The 20275-nt window shown below is 55.4% G+C and overlaps 2 protein-coding genes and 1 long non-coding RNA gene across 7 annotated transcripts; 2 read left to right on the plus strand and 1 right to left on the minus strand.

Moving 5' to 3' along the window:
• Positions 1-8907: 8907 nt before the first annotated feature.
• On the plus strand, positions 8908-16426 carry LOC309851993 (tumor necrosis factor ligand superfamily member 12). Of its 4 annotated transcripts, none has more exons than XM_082708016.1 (7): positions 9069-9175; positions 9982-10029; positions 10550-10625; positions 11285-11338; positions 11423-11458; positions 15375-15499; positions 15672-16426. In XM_082708016.1, exons 1-7 carry the CDS (start codon positions 9152-9154, stop codon positions 15921-15923), a joined length of 615 nt encoding a protein of 204 aa, XP_082564142.1. In that variant the 5' UTR covers positions 9069-9151; the 3' UTR covers positions 15924-16426. The 4 variants fall into 4 exon arrangements, with proteins under 4 accessions (XP_082564141.1, XP_082564142.1, XP_082564139.1 ...); XM_082708013.1 differs by lacking the exon at positions 9069-9175 and adding an exon at positions 9597-9821 and having other exon boundaries at positions 9979-10029; XM_082708014.1 differs by lacking the exon at positions 9069-9175 and adding an exon at positions 9597-9821.
• Positions 15021-18136, minus strand: LOC309851994. 2 transcript variants are annotated; one of them, XR_014305022.1, is made up of 2 exons: positions 18050-18136; positions 15021-15368 (listed from the first exon to the last, which is right to left on the minus strand). It is a non-coding gene; the product is annotated as an uncharacterized lncRNA (long non-coding RNA). The 2 variants fall into 2 exon arrangements; XR_014305023.1 differs by having other exon boundaries at positions 18046-18127.
• Positions 16728-19632, plus strand: TNFSF13 (TNF superfamily member 13). Its single transcript, XM_082708012.1, has 6 exons — positions 16728-17862; positions 18235-18319; positions 18446-18493; positions 18638-18756; positions 18976-19114; positions 19334-19632. Exons 1-6 carry the CDS (start codon positions 17605-17607, stop codon positions 19441-19443), a joined length of 759 nt encoding a protein of 252 aa, XP_082564138.1. The 5' UTR covers positions 16728-17604; the 3' UTR covers positions 19444-19632.
• The last annotated feature ends 643 nt before the right edge of the window (positions 19633-20275 follow it).

Genomic DNA, 20275 nt, shown 5'->3' on the forward strand with positions numbered 1-20275 from the left:
ATGCCCCAGGGGCACCCGGCCGACTCTGTCGGTGGAATGGAGTGTGTGAGTCTTAATCTTGGCATTGATCTTGGTGTTGTGGCTTCAAGCCCCGCCTTGAGTGAAGAGGTGACTTTAAATTAAAAATAAAAAATTAAAAATAAAAGTATTCCCCATGGGGCGCCTGGGTGGCTCAGTGGGTTAAAGCCTCTGCCTTCGGCTCAGGTCATGATCCCAGGGTCTTGGGATCGAGCCCCGCATCGGGCTCTCTGCTCATCAGGGAGCCTGCTTCCTCCAGAGTCTCTCTCTGCCTGCCTCTCCGCCTACTTGTGATCTCTGCCTGTCAAATAAATAAATAAAATGTTTAAAAAAAAAAAATAAAGCCTCTGCCTTCGCTCAGGTCATGATCCCAGGACCCTGGGATCAAGCCCCGCATCGGGCTCTCTGCTCAGCGGGGAGCCTGCTTCCCCCCCTCTCTCTGCCTGCCTCTGCCTCTCTGCCTACTTGTGATCTCTGTCTGTCAAATAAATAAAATCTTTAAAAAATATATATTTAAAAAAAGCATTTCCCATGGAAGATAGTCCTGCGGTAAATTCAGTGATCAATTCTGGAGTGTCTGTGTAAACTCCCATCAAAACAAAATTTGACTAAGTACATTGGAATATCTCGTTGACTTTTCTTTGCCCATTGTGGGGCTCAAACTCAGCACCCGGGGATCAAGAGTTGCATGCCTGGGTGTTTCAGTCAGTGGAGCATCTGCCTTTGGCTCAAGGCATGATCCTGGAATCCTGAGATCAATCCCTGCATCAGGCTCCCTGCTCGGCAGGGAGTCTACTGCTCCCTCTGCCTCTCCCCCTGCTTGTGTTCCCTCTCTCTTCTCTCTGTCCAATAAATAAAATCTTAAAAAAAAAAAAAAAAAGTCGCACGCCCCACCAACTGAACCAGCCAGGCGCCCCTCTCCTTGGCTTTATTCAAGGATTGTGAGTAGGATAGGAGCACCCCATCTAGCAGGGACACTCTCTCCAAGGGGTTTACTTACAGGAGAGAGTGGGGCCAGAAAGGTACTAGTAAAAGAAAAGGATTGTTCCAGGCAGGCCAGCTTTCTAGGGGAGAAGCCAGGTGTCTTACCCTGCTCGGGGCCTCATCCTCACTAGGATGCTGGGGACAGCCCAGGTGGCCCACTCCAGCGCAGACCGAAAACTCCCAGGCGGAGGGCTAGGTTACATTTCTGGGGGATGTTGAACTGCCCTGAGATGGTGTATGGAGTCCTGCTTTGGGGTCTCTACATAATACCATTTGGGGCCTCTAATGTCTTTTTTTTTTAAACATTCAACAAAGTTTTGCAGGCCCTGAAAACAGGACCGCCAGTGGAGCCTTCCCAGCACCCCTGCCCTTACGACCGTGGGAAATCCTTCTCTGCACGTGAGCGGTATGAATCAAACCGGGCCTCAAAAAAAAAAAAAAAAAAAAAAAGCCTTATTTTCTCTCGTTATCATGGTAGAAAATTCGAGAAGAAAAGCATAAAAAGGCAGAAGAAAACAAATCATACTGGCGGATTTCCTCTCAGTATTTTTCCTACGCTTTCCGCTTTTCCCAAGTCGCTTCCAATCGGTGTCCAAAAAAATGCAAGTTAATTTTCATTTTGGCTGCAAACCAAGAACAGAAAGGTTAAGCGGACTGAATTAGTTTTTCAAGCCAAAGTTAAGGGCTCTGAGGACGAGGTCTCCAAGGGTCCAGTCCTTGTTTTTTTCCACTAGCAGGTGTGAGCCCAGGCCTGGAGGAGGCTGAAGGCTTTCCCTCCCCTCCCCTCCCCTCCCCTCCCCTCCCCTCCCCTCCCCTCCCCTCCCCTCCCCTCCCCTCCCCTCTGCAAAGCATCCAGCTTCTTTTTTTCTTTTGACAAACTCAACTGCTGCATTCGCTTGAGAGCAGATCTTGAAGAACAGAGACCCTTACAGGGAAAACAAGGCTGCCTCACCCCTTCCCATCCTGTCCCACCCTGCTCCACCCCTACAGCCCAGAAGCAGACCCTGGTAAGGGGTTCTGTTCGTATTTCTTGCAGAAGTTATTTACAAAATCCTGACTAAAATGCGCATTCTTTGATTTCCATCTATATTATCTGTAGTTAATATCGACTTTGCAACACAAAGCATGAGGCATTTAATCAGCTCCATTCTCTTCCACTGGTCCTCATGATGAGTCTTTGTGTAAGTATTTTTGTTTTTTGGGTGCCTGGTGGCTCAGTTGGTGAAGAGTCTGCGTTTGGCTCAGGTCATGAAGCCAGGAGCCCCACATCGAGCCCCACCTTGGGGTCCCTGCTCAGTAGGGAATCTACTTTTCCTTCTCCTCCCCACTCCTGCTCTCAAGTCTCTCTGTCAAATAAATAAATAAAATCTTTAAAAAACATGTATTTGGGGGCACCTGGGTGGCTCAGTGGGTTTAGCCGCTGCCTTCGGCTCAGGTCATGGTCTCAGGGTCCTGGAATCGAGTCCCGCATCGGGCTCTCTGCTCAGCAGAGAGCCTGCTTCCCTCTCTCTCTCTGCCTGCCTCTCCCTCTACTTGTGATTTCTCTCTGTCAAATAAATAAATAAAATCTTAAAAAAAACAAAAAACATATATTTGGGGTTTTAAAATTATTTATTTTATTTAATTAATTTATTTATTTAGTAAAAGATTGATTTATTCGACAGACAAAGATCACAAGTAGGCAGAGAGACAGAGAGGAGGAAGCAGGCTCCCTGCCCAGCAGAGAGCACATGCGGGACTTAATTCCAGGACCCTGAGATAGAGAATCAGGGGTGTGTGAACACCGGGTTCTGGGGTTCCCAACAGAACAGGTTCGGCCACTCACCAAGGACAAAATCCAAAGGCAAAGAAAGGAGCAGTGGGGAAGTAAGACTTGATTTCCATGAGCCGGACACCAGGAAGACTGGAAGACAGGGGGCCCTGTCTCAAAACACTGTCTCCCAAAGGTTTTGAAAATACCTATAGGATTAGGTGAGAAAGAGGTGGGGCTGGGGTCTCAGTGTGCTGGCAGGCAGTGCAAGCCACAGTGAAGGTCAAGGTCGATTACTATCAGGGGCCACTCATAGGTGGGGTCTGGTGGGCTTCTGGCAGCCCTTATTGCTGGAAGGATAATTTCAGTTCCGTCCTGGGGATGCTTTGGCCCCAAGGTCTTTTGCCGGATTAAGAGTTGGGCTGGAAAGGAGATCTTTCCAGCAATCAGCTGGAAAGTTCAAGGTCAAAATGGAGGTGGATGACACCCTCGTTCGGAAACGGCAGGTATTTCTCTCCAAGATTCAGTGTGGTTGGGGCACCTGGGTGGCTCAGTGAGTTAAAGCCTCTGCCTTCAGCTCAGGTCATGATCTCAGGGTCCTGGAATCTTGAGTCCCGAATCAGGCTCTCTGCTCGGCAGGGAGCCTGCTTCCTACTCTCTCTGCCTTCCTCTCTGCCTACTTCTGATCTGTCTCTGTCAAAGGAATAAATAAAATTAAAAAAAAAAATTCAATGTGGTTGGTGAAAAAGCTAGTAATTTTGGTTCTTTTTATTTTTAAGATTTTTTTTAATTTATTCATTTGACAGAGAGAGAGATCACAAGTAGATAGAGAGGCAGGCAGAGAAAGGTGGGGGAAGCAGGCTCCCCGCTGAGCAGAGAACCTGATGCAGGGCTCTATCCCAGGACCCAGGGATCATGACCTGAGCCGAAGGCAGAGGCTTAACCCACAGAGCCACCCAGGTGCCCCAAAGGGTGATTTTATTAAAGCACAAGGACAGGACCTGAGGGCAGAAAAGTGCTGCTGTGCATTCACTATCTTGAGCCCACACAGTAGAACCTTCCAGAATGAAGAAGAAGGCCTTTCAGTTCTGGAAATGATCTCTTTTTTTTTTTTTTTTTAATTAATTAATTAATTATTATTTTTTTATTATTTATTTATTTTTATAAACATGTATTTTTATCCCCAGGGGTACAGGTCTGTGAATCGCCAGGTTTACACACTTCACAGTATTCACCAAAGCACATACCCTCCCCAATGTCCATAACCCCACCCCCTGGAAATGATCTCTTATCTAAGATATTTTTCTTCCCTCCATTTTTTTCAAATTCATTTTCGGGGATTCGTATCTTTTTTCTTTTTTTTTAAGATTTTATTTATTTATTTAATAGCACAAACAGAGGGGAGAGGCAGAGGGAGAGGGAGAAGCAGGCTCCCCACAAAACGGGGGAAACCCAATATGGGACTTGATCCTAGGACTCCTGGATCCTGACCTGAGCCGAGGGCAGACGCTTAACTGACTGAGCCACCCAGGTGCCCTTAGGGATTTTTCTTTCTTTCTTTCTTTTTTTTTTTTTTAATTTTTAAGATTTTATCTATCTATTTATTTATGTTTTAAGATTTTTAAATTTTTTTTTAATTTTTAAGATTGTATTTATTTATTTTTTAAAGATTTTATTTCTTTATTTGATAGAGTGAGAAAAGTAGGCAGAGCAGCAGGCAGAGGGAGAGAAGTGGGTTCCCTGGGAGCCCAGTGTGGGGCTAGATCCCAGGACCCAGAGACTGGGACCCGAGCCGAAGGCACAAGCTTAACTGGCTGAGCCACCCAGGTGCTCCTTAAGATTTTATTTTTAAGTCCTCTCTACATCCAAGGTAGAGCTCAAACTTACAACTCCCAGATCAAGAGTCACATACTCCAGGGCTGAGCCACCCCGGTGTACCAAAAAAACTTATGTTTGTAACCACATTTTTATTTATTTATTTTAAAAAGATTTTATTTATTTATTTGACGACAGAGATCACAAGCAGGCAGAGAGGCAGGCAGAGAGGGAGGAAGCAGGCTCCCTGCTGAGCAGAAAGCCCGATGTGGGGCTCAATACCAGGACCCTGAGATCATGACCTGAGCCGAAGGCAGCGTCTTAACTCACTGAGACACCCAGGTGCCCTGTAACCACATTTTTAGCCACTGAAAAATGTTTCTTGTTTTGTGATTTCAGATTTCTGATCTAACACTCTTCTTGTGTTCCGATGTTTTGTCTTCTTAAATCTCTTTAAGTATATTACGGGTTCCCTTTGTAGGCTGCATCGTAGGTACACCTCCGAGTCATCACGGGTTTAATTCCAGGCCAGGGCAATAAAGCAGGCATTGCAATGAAGCAAGTCAAATGAATCTTTGGGTTTCCTGGTGCACATAAAAGTTATGTTTACAGCACCAAAGTCTGTTAAGTGTGCAATAGCTTGGGGGTGCCTGGGTGGCTCAGTGGGTTAAGCCTCTGCCTTTGGCTCAGGTCATCATCTCAGATTCCTGGGATCAAGCCCCTCATTGGTCTGCTCAGCAGGGAGCCTGCTTCCTCCTCTCTCTGCCTGCTTCTCTGCCTACCTGTGATCTCTGTCTGTCAAATAAATAAATAAAATCTTAAAAAAAAAAAAAAAAAAGTGTGCAGTAGCTATTAAGTAACAGCTTAGGCTGACTCTTGGTCTCCAGGCTCCGAGTTTGAGCCCCATACTGGATAAGGTGAGTACTCAAAAAAAAAGCTGTTAAAAAAAAGAGAAAAGCTAACCATCATCTGAGCTTTCAGCAAGTCATAATCACTGATCATAGATGGCCACAATAAATGCAAATACAGTGAAAAAGTTTGAAATATTGTGAGAATTACCAGAATGTGACCTAGAGACATGAAGTGAGCAAACGCCTTTGGGAAAATGGTGCGAGCAGACTTGGTCGGTGCAGGGCTGCCGCACACCTTGAGTCTGTACAAAACATAATATCTGCAAAGTACAGGGAAGTGAAATCCATGACTTATGCACGTGTCTCTGGCTCCTCCAGTGCCCGTGTTGTCTGTCTGTCTGTCTGTCTGTCTGCTCCTGGTTCTCCTAGGCGTGGTGGTTGTTGGTGACATTTCATAAAGAACGACCAAGCTGTCCTGCATTTCCTCTGCTGGTATGTAAGTTATACTATTTTTCCTCTAGGGTTCTCTCTGGTTGGAAATCCTGCCTAGGAATTCTTCGTGGATTAGGATAGGACACACACCCACTGGGGCGCCTGGGGGCTCAGTGGGTTAAGCCTCTGCTTTTGGTCAGGTCATGATCTCAGGGTCCTGGGACCGAGCCCTGCATCCGGCTCCCTCTGCTTGTGCTTTCTCTCTGTCAAATAAATAAATAAAATCTAAAAAAAAAAAAAAAAAAAAAAGAGAGAGAGAGAGAGAGGGACATCATTAAGAGCTTCCTTTGGAGAGGGGAGAGCTAGTGATCAGCTCGCAGCTTGTGGGTCACCCCAAAAGCTAGAATAAAAAAACATTTATTCTGGATTGCCAAGGTTTAATTTCCTCAGACAGTTGGTTCAATGTCTTTGGAGACAAGCCACCCGCCATTCTATCCGAGGGAGAGAAATGCCTTTCGGGTGAGGAGGGGAAGTGGGGTTGTCCTCGGATGTTGTTGGCCTGTCTTGCACACCTTCACACGTTTCCAGAATTTCACTCCCATCTGTCCCATTTTCCTTTGCCTGCTGATTGGGGAAATTGTTCCTCTTGGGGCAGCCTAAGCAGGAAGGCTTGACTGGCAAACCCCCACCGTCTTTGCACTTTTGCTCCTCTTTGTATTCTCTACCTTTCCATGAGGAGGGATTGGAGACAAAGGACCCAGAGTCAGAAAGTCTGTTTTACTTTCTAACTGTTGCACACACTCAGCATCCAGATGGATGGAGGCTATGGTAACGGCTCACTCATCAAACTCAGTGGAAATCCAGGAAATATTTACTGAATACCAGGGTTCTGTCCCAAAGACAGGGTTTGCTTGTCTTTTTATTTTTATACAGTTTTAGTAATCTCTGCACCCGACTCGGGGCCTTGAACCTGCAACCCCAAGATCAAGAGTCTCATGGTCCACCGACTGGGCCTGCCAGGCGCCCCTGCATCGTCCCTTTCTCACATCATTTGTGTGCACTCCGATAACCCCGACCATAGTGAGGAAGCCCAGAATAACACGGAGACACTTGTATGAAAAGGCAAGTCACAAGCTCAAAGTACAAGGAAAGTTAATCAGCGCCATGATATTACACAGATCCCGAAACTGATCAGAATTCCCTCCAGGCTTTCCACCCAAGTATCCCGGGCTTCTCCCTTTTCTCCCTGTTACAAATGTCGTCCGCTAGAATCCCAAATGAAGTATTTATCCTGTTCAGTCATTCCAGAAATACTTAGAGTAGTTCCCCGTTTGCTAGACATTGAGCTAGGCACTGAGGATGAACAGAAGAGAAGACATATGTGGTCCCTGTCCCCTCGGAGCCTTTAGCTCAATCACCCAACAGATGTTTATTAAACATCCATTATGATCAAGTCGCTGCAGGGGGACAACTGAAGCCACTGGCTGGGGACACTTACATCTCTGTTAACATGACTATACTTGTCTTTGTTGCCATGACTAGTACTCAAAGAGACGCTCGCCCAGGAAGATGAATGTTGCCAATTAACTTTATTGCTTATTCCAGCAACTTCCTGAAAGACCCATCAACTCTGATGGGAAACATCGGCTGACTCTCAGGCACCTAAGCTAGCTCTGTCTGTAGGACTGTTGATCTCAGGGTCCTGAGTTCAAGCCCCACCTTGGGTATAGAGCTCATTAAAAAAAAACAAAAACGGGCACCTGGATGTCTCAGTGGGTTAAAGCCTCTGCCTTCGGTCAGGTCATGATCCCAGGGTCCTGGGATTGAGCCCCATATCGGCTCTCTGCTCAGCATGGAGCCTGCTTCCTTTTCTCTCTCTCTGCCTGCCTCTCTGCCTACCTGTGATCTTTCTGTCAAATAAACAAACAAAATCTTAAAAAACAAAAACAAAACCCAAACCCCACAATCAGTCAGGAGTGCCTGGCTGACTCAAGTGGGTATAGCATGCAACTCTTGACCTCTTGGTCATGACTTTGAACTTCATATTAGGCAGAGGGATTACTTTTAAAAAATCAGCTTAGGGGCCCTTAGGTGTCTCAGTGGGTTAAAGCCTCTGCCTTCTGCTCACGTCATGATCCCAGGGTCCTGGGATCCAGCCCTGCTTCCGCTCTCTGCTCAGCAGGGAGCCTGTTTCCCCCCACCCACCTGCCTCTCTGTCTACTTGTGATCTCTCTCTCTGTGCCAAATAAATAAACAAAACCTTTAAAAAAAATCAGCTTAAAAATTACTTTAAAAATCAGATTTTCAATAGAAATATCTATCAAGTGACAGTTTACATCTTAAGACTGTTTGAGCCCCTCCCTTTGCTCTGTAAATTGTCCATGACTCCACTGTAACCCTTACCTGCCCTAATCAATCCCCACTCTTACCCAGCTGGGAATGACCTGCTTTCACATCGTCTCAGTAAATTTCATGGGTTTGCCCACCATCTTCCTATGAGGGTTGTCAGACCTTTGGGTCTGACAAAGTGCCAGGAACACAGTGAAGAAAATCCTCACAAATTGACATTGTAGACACAGACAATACGCAGAAACTGGGAAATACGTCATTTTTCCTTTATAGTGTCCTTGGGGAGATGTAGCCAGATGTGTCATTACAAATTGTGCCACCTGAGAAAGAGAGGGCACCAGAGGGGACAGAGAGGGTGGTTCGGATCCTCATGAGAAAAGATGGGTCTGGAAAACTGCCAGAAATGACTAAGTGGGGAAGAGGGTGGTCTGAGTATGCCCAGTAAGGAAAATAAAGGTGTTGAGACCCTGAGGCCAGGGGGCGGGGTGGGGGTGGGGTGGTCGGCGGATTCCAGAATACAAGGGAAACCAACCAGGCCAGACTGCGGGGAGAGGGCAGGAGCCTCTCCAGAAACTTCCTCAGCCACAACCACGGCTTCCCCGGGGCTAATTACTACTCTCGCAAGAGAGTGGTTTTCTGATACTCTTCACTGCAAATGTGCGGAAGTGAACGTTCCAGGCGAAATGCGTTTCTGAGGCTCTTACTGCTCACACAAGGGTTTTCATGGCAAAAGGGGTCCGGCTTTTGCAAGTCCTCGCACCCGGCCCCCGGGGCCCGCCGCGCGGGCCGGAGCCCTCTGCGTGGCGGAAGCGGCCCACGGGCTTCCAGAGCGGCGGCGGGGACCCCGCTCACCGGGGGCGGCCCAGAGGCGAGCTCTCGCCGGCGCAGGACGCCGGGGTTTTCATCAACTCCCAACCGATCTGCCGAAGGAGCGAGCACATGACCCGCGTGAATGATGTCCTCAGGCTCTTTTCCAGTTCCGTGCGCGGAAGTACCGTCCTCGGGGCCCGGAGAAAACCCAAACGGCCTTCGGCCGGAACCCGGCTGTCGGGTTATCCCGGGCCGGAGCCCGAGATCCACGGTCGGGCCGGGGGCGGTCCAGGCCCCGTCGGAGGCGCGGGGGTCCCGCCGCCTCTCCCTCCTCCGCCCCCGGGGCTGGGTGGAGTCCCCGCGCGCGGCGCCCCCGCTCCCGCCGCCCAGCCGGCCCTGCGCGCCCGGGGCCCCTCCCGCCAACCGGGCCCCGCGGGCCTCCTCCCGGGGTCGGCGCGGTGCGCGCGCTCGGCCGCCGGCGGCTCGGCGCCCCCGCCGCGCCCCGCTTCCCGCGCGCTCCCCGCCCGGGCGCGTCCGTCGCCCCTCCCCCTCGGCCGCCCGCCCCGCCCGCCGGCTCCCCGGCCCCCGCCCCCGCGGGTCCCGGGCCCCGGGGTGGGGGGGGCGCGGCGAGGCAGGCACAGCCCCCCGCCCCCATGGCCGCCCGTCGGAGCCAGAGGCGGAGGGGGCGCCGGGGGGAGCCGGGCACCGCCCTGCTGGCGCCGCTCGCGCTGGGCCTGGGCCTGGCGCTGGCCTGCCTCGGCCTCCTGCTGGCCGCCGCCAGCCTGGGCAGCCGGGCACCGCCGCCCGCCCAGGTGAGGCCCCGCGGCGCAGCCCTCCCGCGGCCGGCCGGGAGCCGAGTCTGCGGCGCGGCGGACCGGGCCGGGTGGGCGGAGGGCACGGGGCCAAGAAGATGGGTGGAGGGTGCGATGTCAGGTGGAGAGGGACGGGGTGACGCTGCCTCCTTCCCAGCAGGAGCCTTCCCAGGGGGAGCTGGTGGCGGAGGAGGACCCGGACCCGCCGGTGAGTGGCCGTGGGTGCCGGGCGCGCGCGGTGGGGCGTGGGGAGTGTGCGCGAGCCCGGGGCGCGGGATATGCCCTCGCGGTGCCAGCTGCGTGTGTGCGGGGGTGTGCGCCGCCGTGCGGGCGTCGGGGACAGGGGGAGAGGGGGAGGGTGCCGCCGCGTGAAAGGGGTTTGTGTCACCTGAGTCCGCAGTGTTTATTGGCTGGGGGCGAGGTAGGGGTATGGGATGGGGGGAGCCTGTCGCGGAGGAGGGATGCTGGCGATGCCTGAGGGGTGTGCGCCCACCGTGCACGCCGACGGGGTGTGGGCGCCTTAGGGTCTATGCCAGGTCTGTGTGCTGGGGCGCTGGGGGCGCGGGGTGAAGGCTGGGGCTTGACCCCAGGACCCGGCCCCCCAAGACTCCCGTGCCTGCCGCTGGCTGGTGGTGCCTCTCCCAACGGGGACCCCTTGTCGGCCTCGGTTTAGTCTCTTGGTGGCCTCCCGCAAGACCCGGGTTCAGTCCTGCCCTTAATGCCCCTAGGAACTGAATCCCCAGACAGAGGAAAGCCAGGATCCCGGGCCATTCCTGAAGAGGCTTGTTCGGCCTCGCAGAAGTGGTGAGCACCCCTTTCTTCCACCTTCAGGAGTAATCCTAGTGGCCAGTGGCTTCTGCACTCACTGCTTTTGTTCACACTAACAGCCCCATGGAGTGGGCAGAGCCAACACCATTCTCCTCACTTACGGTGGGGATGGGAAAACTGAGGCACAGATGGGGTGTTGGTGGGGGCAGAGGTCAGAGTCCCGCAGCTGATGGTTCTCTCTGAAGCCCCTCCCATCCCATGGACTGATTCTCACTTGACACCCTATGCTGGATGTGAAGGAGGGGCTGGCCCAGGATTAGGAGGACCCCTAGGGTCCTGATGGAGACAAGGTGGGGGAGGTAGAGGCGGGGGTCCCAGGAAGCAAAGAGACTCGTGAATGGAATGACCAGGTGAGCCTGTGTCCAGGTTTGCATGGGGCTGTCCCGGCTGCTGACGGTTATCTCCCTGATAGTACTAATTGCAACCGTTTTGCTCTCAGAAACAACCCAGTTTGGGTGATAAACAATGCAGTTGGTCTCCTTATGGAGGGAGGTATGGCCTGAGGCTCTGAGGCCAGGAGCCTGGACAAGAATAAGGATGCGGGGGCTCTGAGAGCAAGGCAGGACTGGGGAGTGTCTCCGGAGCCCAGAGTCAGGGCGTGCTATATTCCGCATCTCTCCTCCCTTAATTCTCAGCACCTAAAGGCCGGAAAACGCGGGGTCGCAGAGCAGTGGCCGCACACTATGAAGGTGGGTGATGGGTGAGATGTGCCCAGAGAGCTGGGGCAGTAGAGGGACGGGGCAGGTCTAACAGCACTTTCCCGTGCCTTTCAGTTCACCCACGACCGGGACAGGACGGCGCACAGGCCGGTGAGACCCCATTCCCAGCCCTGACCCCCACAGCACTGGCCTCCTGGCAGAGCCACCCCTCAGAACCTTTCGCTTCCTAGTGCCCTCCCTGCCTTCAGCCTGGGAGCCCCAGAAGCCAGTTCGAGAAAATCTGCAGGGCTTGCTTCTCTCAGTTCCCAGACCTGGTCTCTGCCTTGATCCAGGCATGAGGACCCAGGGCTCCCCGCACCCAGCCACCAGCCCTCATGCTTGTGCAGGAAACGCATCTGATTCTTACCTCTTCTTCCCAGACTCACGCCCTGCCGTGGATTCTGTGCGTCCTCACACTCTGACCATTTTTCTTAGAATGTTTCTACTGTGCTCCTTTTCCATCCCTGCCCCACCTCCCATCTCAACACTGTGACCTCAGAACCTCAAACCCAGTCTCTAGCCCCTTCCCCGTCCCTTTGCTCTGTCCCCCACTATGTTGTCCAGCTAAGGTTCTGCAAACTCACTGTCCTTATTCCATTGCTTCTCTGCCTGCCTGCATTCTCTCTGTGGTCTGGTCTCAGCCCCTTTTCCCTGCACACACTGTGCCCTCACCTGAAATGTCCTTCCGTGGGACAGGCCATGAGGCAAGACGGGAGGCTGGCTTGGTCTAGGGCCCTGGCAGCCGAGACAGAGCCAAGTAAATGGATTCGGTGTGTGGCTAGAAGGTTGGGCTCACTTATGGGTTTGATGTGCAGGGGAAGGGAGGGAATTAAAAGTGACTTCTAGATTTTTAACTTGGGCATCCTTGGGCATAATGATGCCATTTATGGAGGGAAGAAATAGGTTGGGAGGTATGTGGATTAAGAATGGGATTTCAGATCTCCTACTGAACAAATGGAGAAGTGATAATAAATGAGTGAGCTCCGTGGACAGATGGCTGGACAGAGTCAGCTGGCTGAGGCTGGGTCGGGACCCACGGCCATCCGGGTGCTGTTCAGACCTCCAGGGTTGGATGAGGCACTGGGGGGAAGAGGGACCCCAAGAGTGAGGCCCTGGGGCTCCAAGGCATCCCGGAGCGGAGTAGAAGAGGAGAGCCCAGCGGAGACGGGAAGAAAGCCGGGGAGGACAGTGTCCTGTGATCTGCGAGAAGATGTGGTCTCACCAGCGAGGGTGTGGCTGTCTGCACCAAATGCTGCTGACGGGTCACATGATTTGACTGTGGGGGTTTGGTAACCTTAAAAGGCAGCTGGTGACCTTGGCCAAGCCTGTTTCAGTGGTGCAGTTAGGATAGAAGCCAGTGTGGTTGGGGTGAGGAGGAATGGGAAAGAGGAATTGGAGACAGGGACAGCCCTTTCCAGAAGTTTCTCTGTGATGAGCGGAACAGTGGGCCGGTGGTTGGAGGGAAATGTGGATGGAGGAAAAATAGGGATCTTAGCTAACATTTACTGAATGTCGCATTCATCTAGACCTCCCAACAGTCCTAAAAGGAAGATACTCTGACCATTCCGTTTTCAAGACGCAAGTTACTTAACCTGCCCAAGGCCATGACCATACTCGGTGGGTCCAGGATTTGAAGGTCCCTAGAATGTACTTGTGTGTGGACCTGCCCATGCTTGGCGCAGGGGTGGGTAGGTGGGACCTGTGCGTCGATGTCCAGGAAGGAGGCAAAGGGTGAGTTCCAGAATGAAGGGAGAGACACAACACCCGTCATCACGAGAGGGTCAGTGGAGAATGTGAGCACAGGTCTGTTTTGGGCTCTGATCAGGAGGAGGTGCGGGGGCCCTTGTCTGATGACTTCTGGATCCTTCAGAGAATGAGGAAGATGGGCAGAGATGCGAGGAGAAGGGGTACAAAGTCCCTGCCTCCATGAGTGCTAGAGCAGGGTCAGAGGGCAAGTACAGGAAGGCTGCGGGGCAGTAAAGAATGTGCGTTTGGGGTCTGTGATTGTGACATGGAGGGACACGGTGGTCCCAGGCACATCATGCCCTTCAGCCTCCACCAGCCTTTCCTTCAGCTGCTTCCACAGTGGGGAGTGTCCTCCCTCCTCTCCCCCTGCTCTGCACGCCCCAGGCCAGCCCTCCTGCCCTCCAGATGAGTCGAGTAACCCGGACATTCATTCCTCTGCTGCCTGAACACACACGTGCCGGGAACCTGCTGTTTAAAGGACGGGGCTCGGGGCCCGCAGGCACCACCACCCAGACCTCGTCTCAAACAGTGACCATCTGGGAGAGGAGACGAGCCTGTACATTTGGCAATTACAGTACACTGTGACAAGGACAATAAGGAGAGCAGCCAGAAATGTGCGGTGGCCTAGAGGAAGAAAACTCTATGGTGGAGTCAGGGCCTCCTTCCCCAAGAAGGGGGGGGCCTCGAAGCACGAGTGTAAGGTGGACAAGGGCTCAAGGACCTTCTGGGAAGAGGGACCCACTGATGCCAAAGCCCCGAGCTGGGGGAGAACAGGGAGCCAGGCCACAGAGTGAGTCTGGAAGTCATTCTGAGGTCACGGCAGGCAGAGGCAGGCTGCCATCTGCGTTTTAGAAATCTCACTGTGCAGTCCTGTGTAGGAGCCAGCAAAAAGGTGCAGGGGGGAGTCCGCTGAGGAGGGAGGCTGAGAAGAATCCCGGCGGGAATGGCAGTGGCTGGGCCAGGGAGGGAGACGGGGTCCCCCCCTGCCATGCAGGTGGCAGAACTTGTAGGAAGACTTGTAGGGACTCAGATGGGTGGGGATGAGGAAGGGCTGGGGAAGGCAGCTGCCCAGGAGAGCAGCAGTGGATCCTGCAAAAAGCCAGAGGCATGGGCCCCGTCGGCCAACTCCCTCTGGCCTCCCACCAATGTTTGCGGGGTGCCCACTCAGAGGAGTCCCGGCACTGCGTGCCACGCCACAGTGGTGAATGAGACCATGGTCGGACCCCACACTTGCACCTGCGTAAATAACCCGGATGATTGCCGGTGTTGGGGACGGGTGTGAAGGAAACAGGGTGGCCAGGGGAAGACAGGAGAGGAGGGCTGGGACTGGCCGCTTCGAATGGGGGGCCAGGGAATGAAGGGCTGTCGGCGGGGTTGGGATCTCCCTATCTGCAGGGGTGTGGGGGGCAGGCCAAGTGAGGGCAGGAAGACAGCGGGAGTCCTGTTATAGACCAAGGGGGACCCGGGAAGCCACCTGAGCTCCTGGCCATTGTCTTGTTACTCATCTTCTTGGCCATGACCTGAGCTCTGGGTTGTTTCATTTTTTGCTATGGTTTTATCAAGCTACACCTTACGTACAGTTCACCCGCTTCGAGGGTGCCGTTCGGTGGTGTCTAGACTTTAGTTCACACAGCTGCAGACATCAGCACAAGACACCCTGTGCCTGTTAGCTAGCACCCCTGTTTCTCCCAGCACCGCCCCCCAGCTCTAAGAAACCACCGACCTACTTTGTCTTTAGGTATTCACCTGGAAATTTCCTAGGAATCTTACAACGTGTGGTCCTTTGGGGACTGGCGTCTTTCACTTAGCACAATGCTTTTGGTTTGCCCACCAGGGAGCGGTTTTCTTTTTTACGGCTGCATAATATCCTAGTGTGGGGCTGTCCCACCGTTTCCTTGTCTTGTGCATCGCTCAGCGGACATTTGGGTACCATTTTTTTATATTTAATGCTCGTAATCCCAGCCCCGTCTGATTTGAGGACGGTATGCGGACGTTCTTAAAAGAGGCGGACAGCAGAGGCACAAAATATCAAAGCCCCCAGCACTTCTCCTTCCATCTAGCTCTTGTCCCTGGACGGGGCGAGTGACACCTTGCTTCTCGCTGTCCTGGTCGCAGACACCGGTAAACGTCTCACGTCTTCACGCACTTGCTCGGGCACCACGGGCTCCCCAGCCTCGCGCCACCTCTTCATCCCCTGGGTAAAGGGGGGCCCTGAGTCTTCGGTCCTCACCAGGTGCCTGGGGATCCTGAGGAAGTCCTGATCTCTGATCACCCCCTGCAGGTGTGGACGGGACCGTGAGCGGCTGGGAGGAGGCCAGAATCAACAGCTCCAACCCGCTGCGCTATGACCGCCAGAGCGGGGAGTTCCTCGTGGTACGGGCCGGGCTGTATTACCTGTACTGCCAGGTAAGCCCCACCCGAGGCCGCAGAGCCGCGGGGACGGGGGGGGGGGGGGGGGGCGGCGGCCAGAGGAGGTGGTGGGTCAGGGCTGGGGCCGTTGGGCTCCCCGGGGGGCTTGCAGGAAACCGAGCCTTGGCCAGCGAGGGCTTGGACTCTGCCGCCTGCGCCCGGCCGGCAGGTGCACTTCGACGAGGGGAAGGCGGTCTACCTGAAGCTGGACTTGTTGGTGGATGACGCGCTGGCCCTGCGCTGCCTGGAGGAGTTCTCGGCTACAGCCGCCAGCTCCCTGGGGCCCCAGCTCCGCCTCTGCCAGGTGTCTGGGCTGCTGCCTCTGCGGCCCGGGTCCTCCTTGCGGATCCGCACCCTCCCCTGGGCCCATCTCAAGGCCGCCCCCTTCCTCACCTACTTTGGACTCTTCCAGGTGCACTGAGGGGCCCTGGTGGGGCCCCCACCGTGGCTCTCAGTGCCCCCTTCCACCGTACTCCCCCCTCCACTGATCCCCCCCCGCCCCCCTACCTACCCACCCTCTGCAGGCTGCTTGGACTTGCTCATTTCCTTTCCGCCCCATATAGAGATCCCCTCCTCCTCTGACAGCCCCCCCACCCCCCGACCTCACTAGCTCCTGAACCCCTGGTCATTCAATACCCCCATGTATCTCCTGACTCCCTGCCCTGGCCACAGCCGCCCCTGGACACTGTGTCTACTCTACTCTGGGTGAGGATGGGTCCCCAACCCCCACCCCCAACTTCAGGCACTAATCGCGGCTGGACAGGAGGGAGCCCGGGGACTAGGCCGGGAATTCCCAAACGCGAGGGCTGAGAGCAAGACAAGCTCCTTCCCTGATAATTCCCTGTGGATTTTTAAAAACAGATATTATTTTTATTATTATTGTGACAAAATGTGCATAAGTGGATATTAAAGACAATAAACCACGGTCTCTCTCTTCCTTGGGGCTTAGGGGGCATTTCTCAGGGTGGCGGAGGGCCCCAGGAAGGGGGTACGGGCATCCCAGAGTGGGGTGCGGGACGGCTGGCATGCTGGGGCAACGTATGGGCTCGGGAGTGGGGACCAGCCTGCTTCTGACCCCTGAGGCATGAGCAGAGAGTGGAAAGGCAAAGTGCCAGGAAAAAAATCAATGTCTGCCCAAGGTCCAGCAGAAGCTGCCTCATTTACCTAGGAGGCGGGCTTCCTCCTGTGGGTAATCCCTGGCCGGGAGGAGGGAGGAGCAGGGCCCTTCCTCTTGGCAGCCTTGGGATGTTAAGCCGGTGCTGGCACAAGCCCTGGCTGGGATGTGGGGTGGGAGCAGGCCCGAAAGGGAGCTCAGGGTCAGGAAGCGGGACGCCGGGGCCCGGGAACATGTGAACCTGGGCCCCTGGGTCCAGGAGAGGAATCTGACAGTGGTAGGGTGCTTGGGGCTGTCTCCCTCTCTCTGTGACCAGGCCCCTTATGTAAGAGCTCTTCTCGGGAAACAGGAAGTTCTCCTTGCCAAGTTCAGCACAGGGAGTAGTGCCGGCCTCATTCCAACACACCCGGCCTGGCCTTAACCCCAGAACTCAGCCAGTTTCTTGCTTCCGCGACCCTAGTTCTCCTTCCCATCTACCCCTGCCGCTCCTTTTCCACCTCGTCATTCCCAGAGGTCTTCCCCCTGGCTGAGTTGGAGGGTCTTCGCCCCCTCACCCTGGACCCCCGAGACTGCCCAGCTTGCCTCTCCATCCCTGCTCTTGGCACCATGGCCTGGAGCCAGCCACCCTTCCCTCCCCCACTGCTGGGGCCGTCCCAGGGTTCCTGAGCTCGGCCGCTCCTTCTGGGTGTCACTGGCAGTCCTGTCCTTCCTAGAGAGACTGGCACCAAGTTTTCCCGAGGCTGGAGGAGGGTGTGTGTGTGTGTGTCCGTCCGGAGGGGGCGTCCTGAGACACCACCGGCCCCACGGCGGGGTTCCAGGAGCGCCAACAGTGCCCCTTACTGGCTCTCCTCCTCCTTTTTTTATTCTCAAGTTCCTTTTTATTTCTCCCTTGCGTAACACTCTTCTTCCCTTCTGTACCCCCACCCTCCCCACCACCTCCCGGCCACCCCACTCCCGAGGCCGCAGCCTCCGGCGGGGTCCCCGGCTCATGCCAGCCTCATCTCCTTCCTTGCTAGCCCCCAAAGGGCCCCCGGGAGACATGGGGGGCTCGGCCCGAGAGCCAGCACTCTCAGTCGCCCTCTGGTTGAGTTGGGGGGCAGCTCTGGGGGCCGTGGCTTGTGCCGTGGCTCTGCTGACCCAACAAACAGAGCTGCAAAGTCTAAGGAGAGAGGTGGCGCGGTTGCAGAGGGCCGGAGGGCCTTCTGAGAAGGAGGAGGGGCATTCGTGGCTGAGCCTCCGGGAGCAGGTGAGTGAGGGGAGCAGGGGGTGGTGAGAAGAGGATGGGTGCCAGGGCCAACTCGGGGCCTCCTGGGTCTAGCTCTGCGGTCTGTAAAGTTTTGAGGAGGTGCAAGAGAGGGTCCCAGGTTTGGAGGTCAAGGCAGCAGCCATTCCAGGAAAGGAAATTGTTAAAGATTAATACTTCTCGTACCTACCAGATCCTGGAGGACAGCCAGCACCAAGAATCAGGTCGCTGGGGAAAAGTGCATGAGTGATGTGTGGCACTCCTGGGGCTTGGTTGGTGGGGGTGGGAGGAGAGCGTGGCAGGAGTGGCTGGGAGGAAAAGCTGTCACGGGACCCTTGCTTCTTAGCCTAACCCTGACCCTCTTTCCATGAGCAGAGCCCCAACGCCCTGGAAGCCTGGGAGAATGGGGAGAGATCCCGGAGGAAGAGAGCAGCGCTCATGCATAAGCATAAGCAGAAGAGTGAGGAGGCCTCCGGGGTGGGGTGCGGCAGGGGTGGGGGGGATCAAGCCGCAGAGGGATCTGGAGCCAAGGCAAGAGGGGAAGGGACAGGTGGGCACCGCTTATCTCTCCTCCTCCTCTCCCCAGAGAAGCACTCCGTTCTGCACCTGGTTCCCATCAACATCACGTCCAAGGGTGAGCACTAACTTTAAATAATGGCTCAGGGGGAGGGCCAAGGTCAGGGAGCTTTGGGGCTGGCAGCCGGGCCCTAGAGAATTCAGAGGTGAAAAGTCTCTGAGAATGCCCAGACGTCCTGATGGCCACACTCCTCACCTCCAGAGGACTCCGACGTGACAGAGGTGATGTGGCAACCGGCCCTTAAGCGTGGGAGAGGTCTGGAGGCCCAAGGATATGTTGTGCGAGTCTGGGACGCTGGAGTTTATCTGCTGTACAGTCAGGTAATCCCACAGATACCCCAAGCCATGTCTGGGGGCCGAGAGGTCTGTTCTCCCAGCGGGGTGGATGCCCTGGTACTGAAACGCTCCCAACGCCGCTGTTCGTACCAAACTTAAGAGACCCTCCTTCCTTCCTTGGCTCCCTCGTCCGGGCTCCGGAGGCCTCCCAGCCCTGAGCCAGGCTTTCTCACTTCCTTCAGCTTCTCCTCCATTCCTGGTCAGGTCCTGTTCCATGATGTGACTTTCACCATGGGTCAGGTGGTGTCTCGGGAGGGCCAGGGAAGGCAGGAGACTCTCTTCCGATGTGTCCGAAGCATGCCCTCCAACCCGGACTGGGCCTACAACAGCTGCTACAGCGCAGGTGAGAGCCCCGTGGGCAGCGAGGGCGGGTGTGAGAACAGCAGGGTGTCTCTGACCCCTGGGGAGGGGCGGGGACAGGCGGAAGCCTGGGCAGACAGGTGGATCTGGGGGAGGGATGCAGGCCAGGAAGCAGGAGGAAGGCCGAGCCGAGGAGGGAGGGGAGGCGGGGGAGAATCTGCGGGCCGGGCTCCACGAGTGTGAATCCTCTCCCGTGTCTCAGGTGTCTTCCATCTGCACCAAGGGGATGCTCTGAGTGTCACAATACCCCGGGGAAGGGCAAAGCTCAGCCTGTCTCCGCACGGAACCTTCCTGGGGCTTGTGAAACTGTGATTACAATACGGACGGTGGTTTTGAGCTCGGAAGATGACGGTGGGCGCGAACTGGAGACAGCCGAGAGAGAAAAGGGGCAGCGGCCTCTCCTGGGTTTGATGGTCACCGATCTCCGCCCCCTCCTCTTCCTGTCCCACCCCCAACCCGTAGACTTTGATTCCGTGGCTATTAAAGAGGTGTGATACCGTGCTTTTGTTCGCCGTGCAGCCCCACACTCCCGCGGGCAGGGGGCCGTGCCGGCCTCGGGCAGCCTCCCGCGGGGCCCGCTGGACCGCTTCCAGCACAGCACCCCCACCTAGCGGCCGCTCGGGAGAACCGGCCCGCGCCGGCACGATCTGCGGCGCCTCCCTCCGCTCGCGGACTCGCGGTTCCCCGTGCCACACCCCCTCTGTGCCACCCGCTGCCTCCTCGCTCCGCCGAGAGCCTCGCTCCCACTTCTCTCCCCAGCAACTGGGCCCTCGGTTCCCAGCACTGTCTCGGGGGGTGTATTTTGCAGCCGTCCGCAGGGGTACCCTTTGCGGCCACGTTACTGCTCGGGCGCCAGGTTCCGCCCTTCCTGCTCGCCCTCCGAGCTGGGACGGTGTCCGCGAAGCCTTGGGTAAACCGTGCGCCCCACACCGGCCCGCCTTCACTCCCCTGGGCTCTCCTTCCTGCTCCAGACCCGCTCACACTTCAATAAAAGAGAATATACGGCTTCCACGCCCCTCGCGCCCCTGCCTAGCCCCGGGATCTCCCCGCCCTCCCGGCTCGCTCCCCGGCGCGACCCCCGGGACCCAGATTCCGCCGCCCCGGGATTCCGGCCCTCAGGCGCTCAGCCGCGGGACACGCAGCG

Source organism: Mustela nivalis, assembly GCF_964662115.1.
Source record: "Mustela nivalis genome assembly, chromosome: 17".
NCBI classification, from domain to species: domain Eukaryota; kingdom Metazoa; phylum Chordata; class Mammalia; order Carnivora; family Mustelidae; genus Mustela; species Mustela nivalis.

Bases quoted from the DNA above. Each gene is read 5' to 3' on its own strand.
- LOC309851993 (XM_082708013.1), top strand. From the start codon at position 9,663: ATGGCCGCCCGTCGGAGCCAGAGGCGGAGGGGGCGCCGGGGGGAGCCG. The intron at 9,822-9,978 runs GTGAGGCCCCGC...CCTCCTTCCCAG, and splicing joins GGGCACCGCCGCCCGCCCAG to CAGGAGCCTTCCCAGGGGGA. The intron at 11,339-11,422 runs GTGGGTGATGGG...CGTGCCTTTCAG, and splicing joins AGTGGCCGCACACTATGAAG to TTCACCCACGACCGGGACAG.
- TNFSF13 (XM_082708012.1), top strand. From the start codon at position 17,605: ATGCCAGCCTCATCTCCTTCCTTGCTAGCCCCCAAAGGGCCCCCGGGA. The intron at 18,494-18,637 runs GTGAGCACTAAC...CCTCACCTCCAG, and splicing joins CATCAACATCACGTCCAAGG to AGGACTCCGACGTGACAGAG. The intron at 19,115-19,333 runs GTGAGAGCCCCG...CCCGTGTCTCAG, and splicing joins CAACAGCTGCTACAGCGCAG to GTGTCTTCCATCTGCACCAA.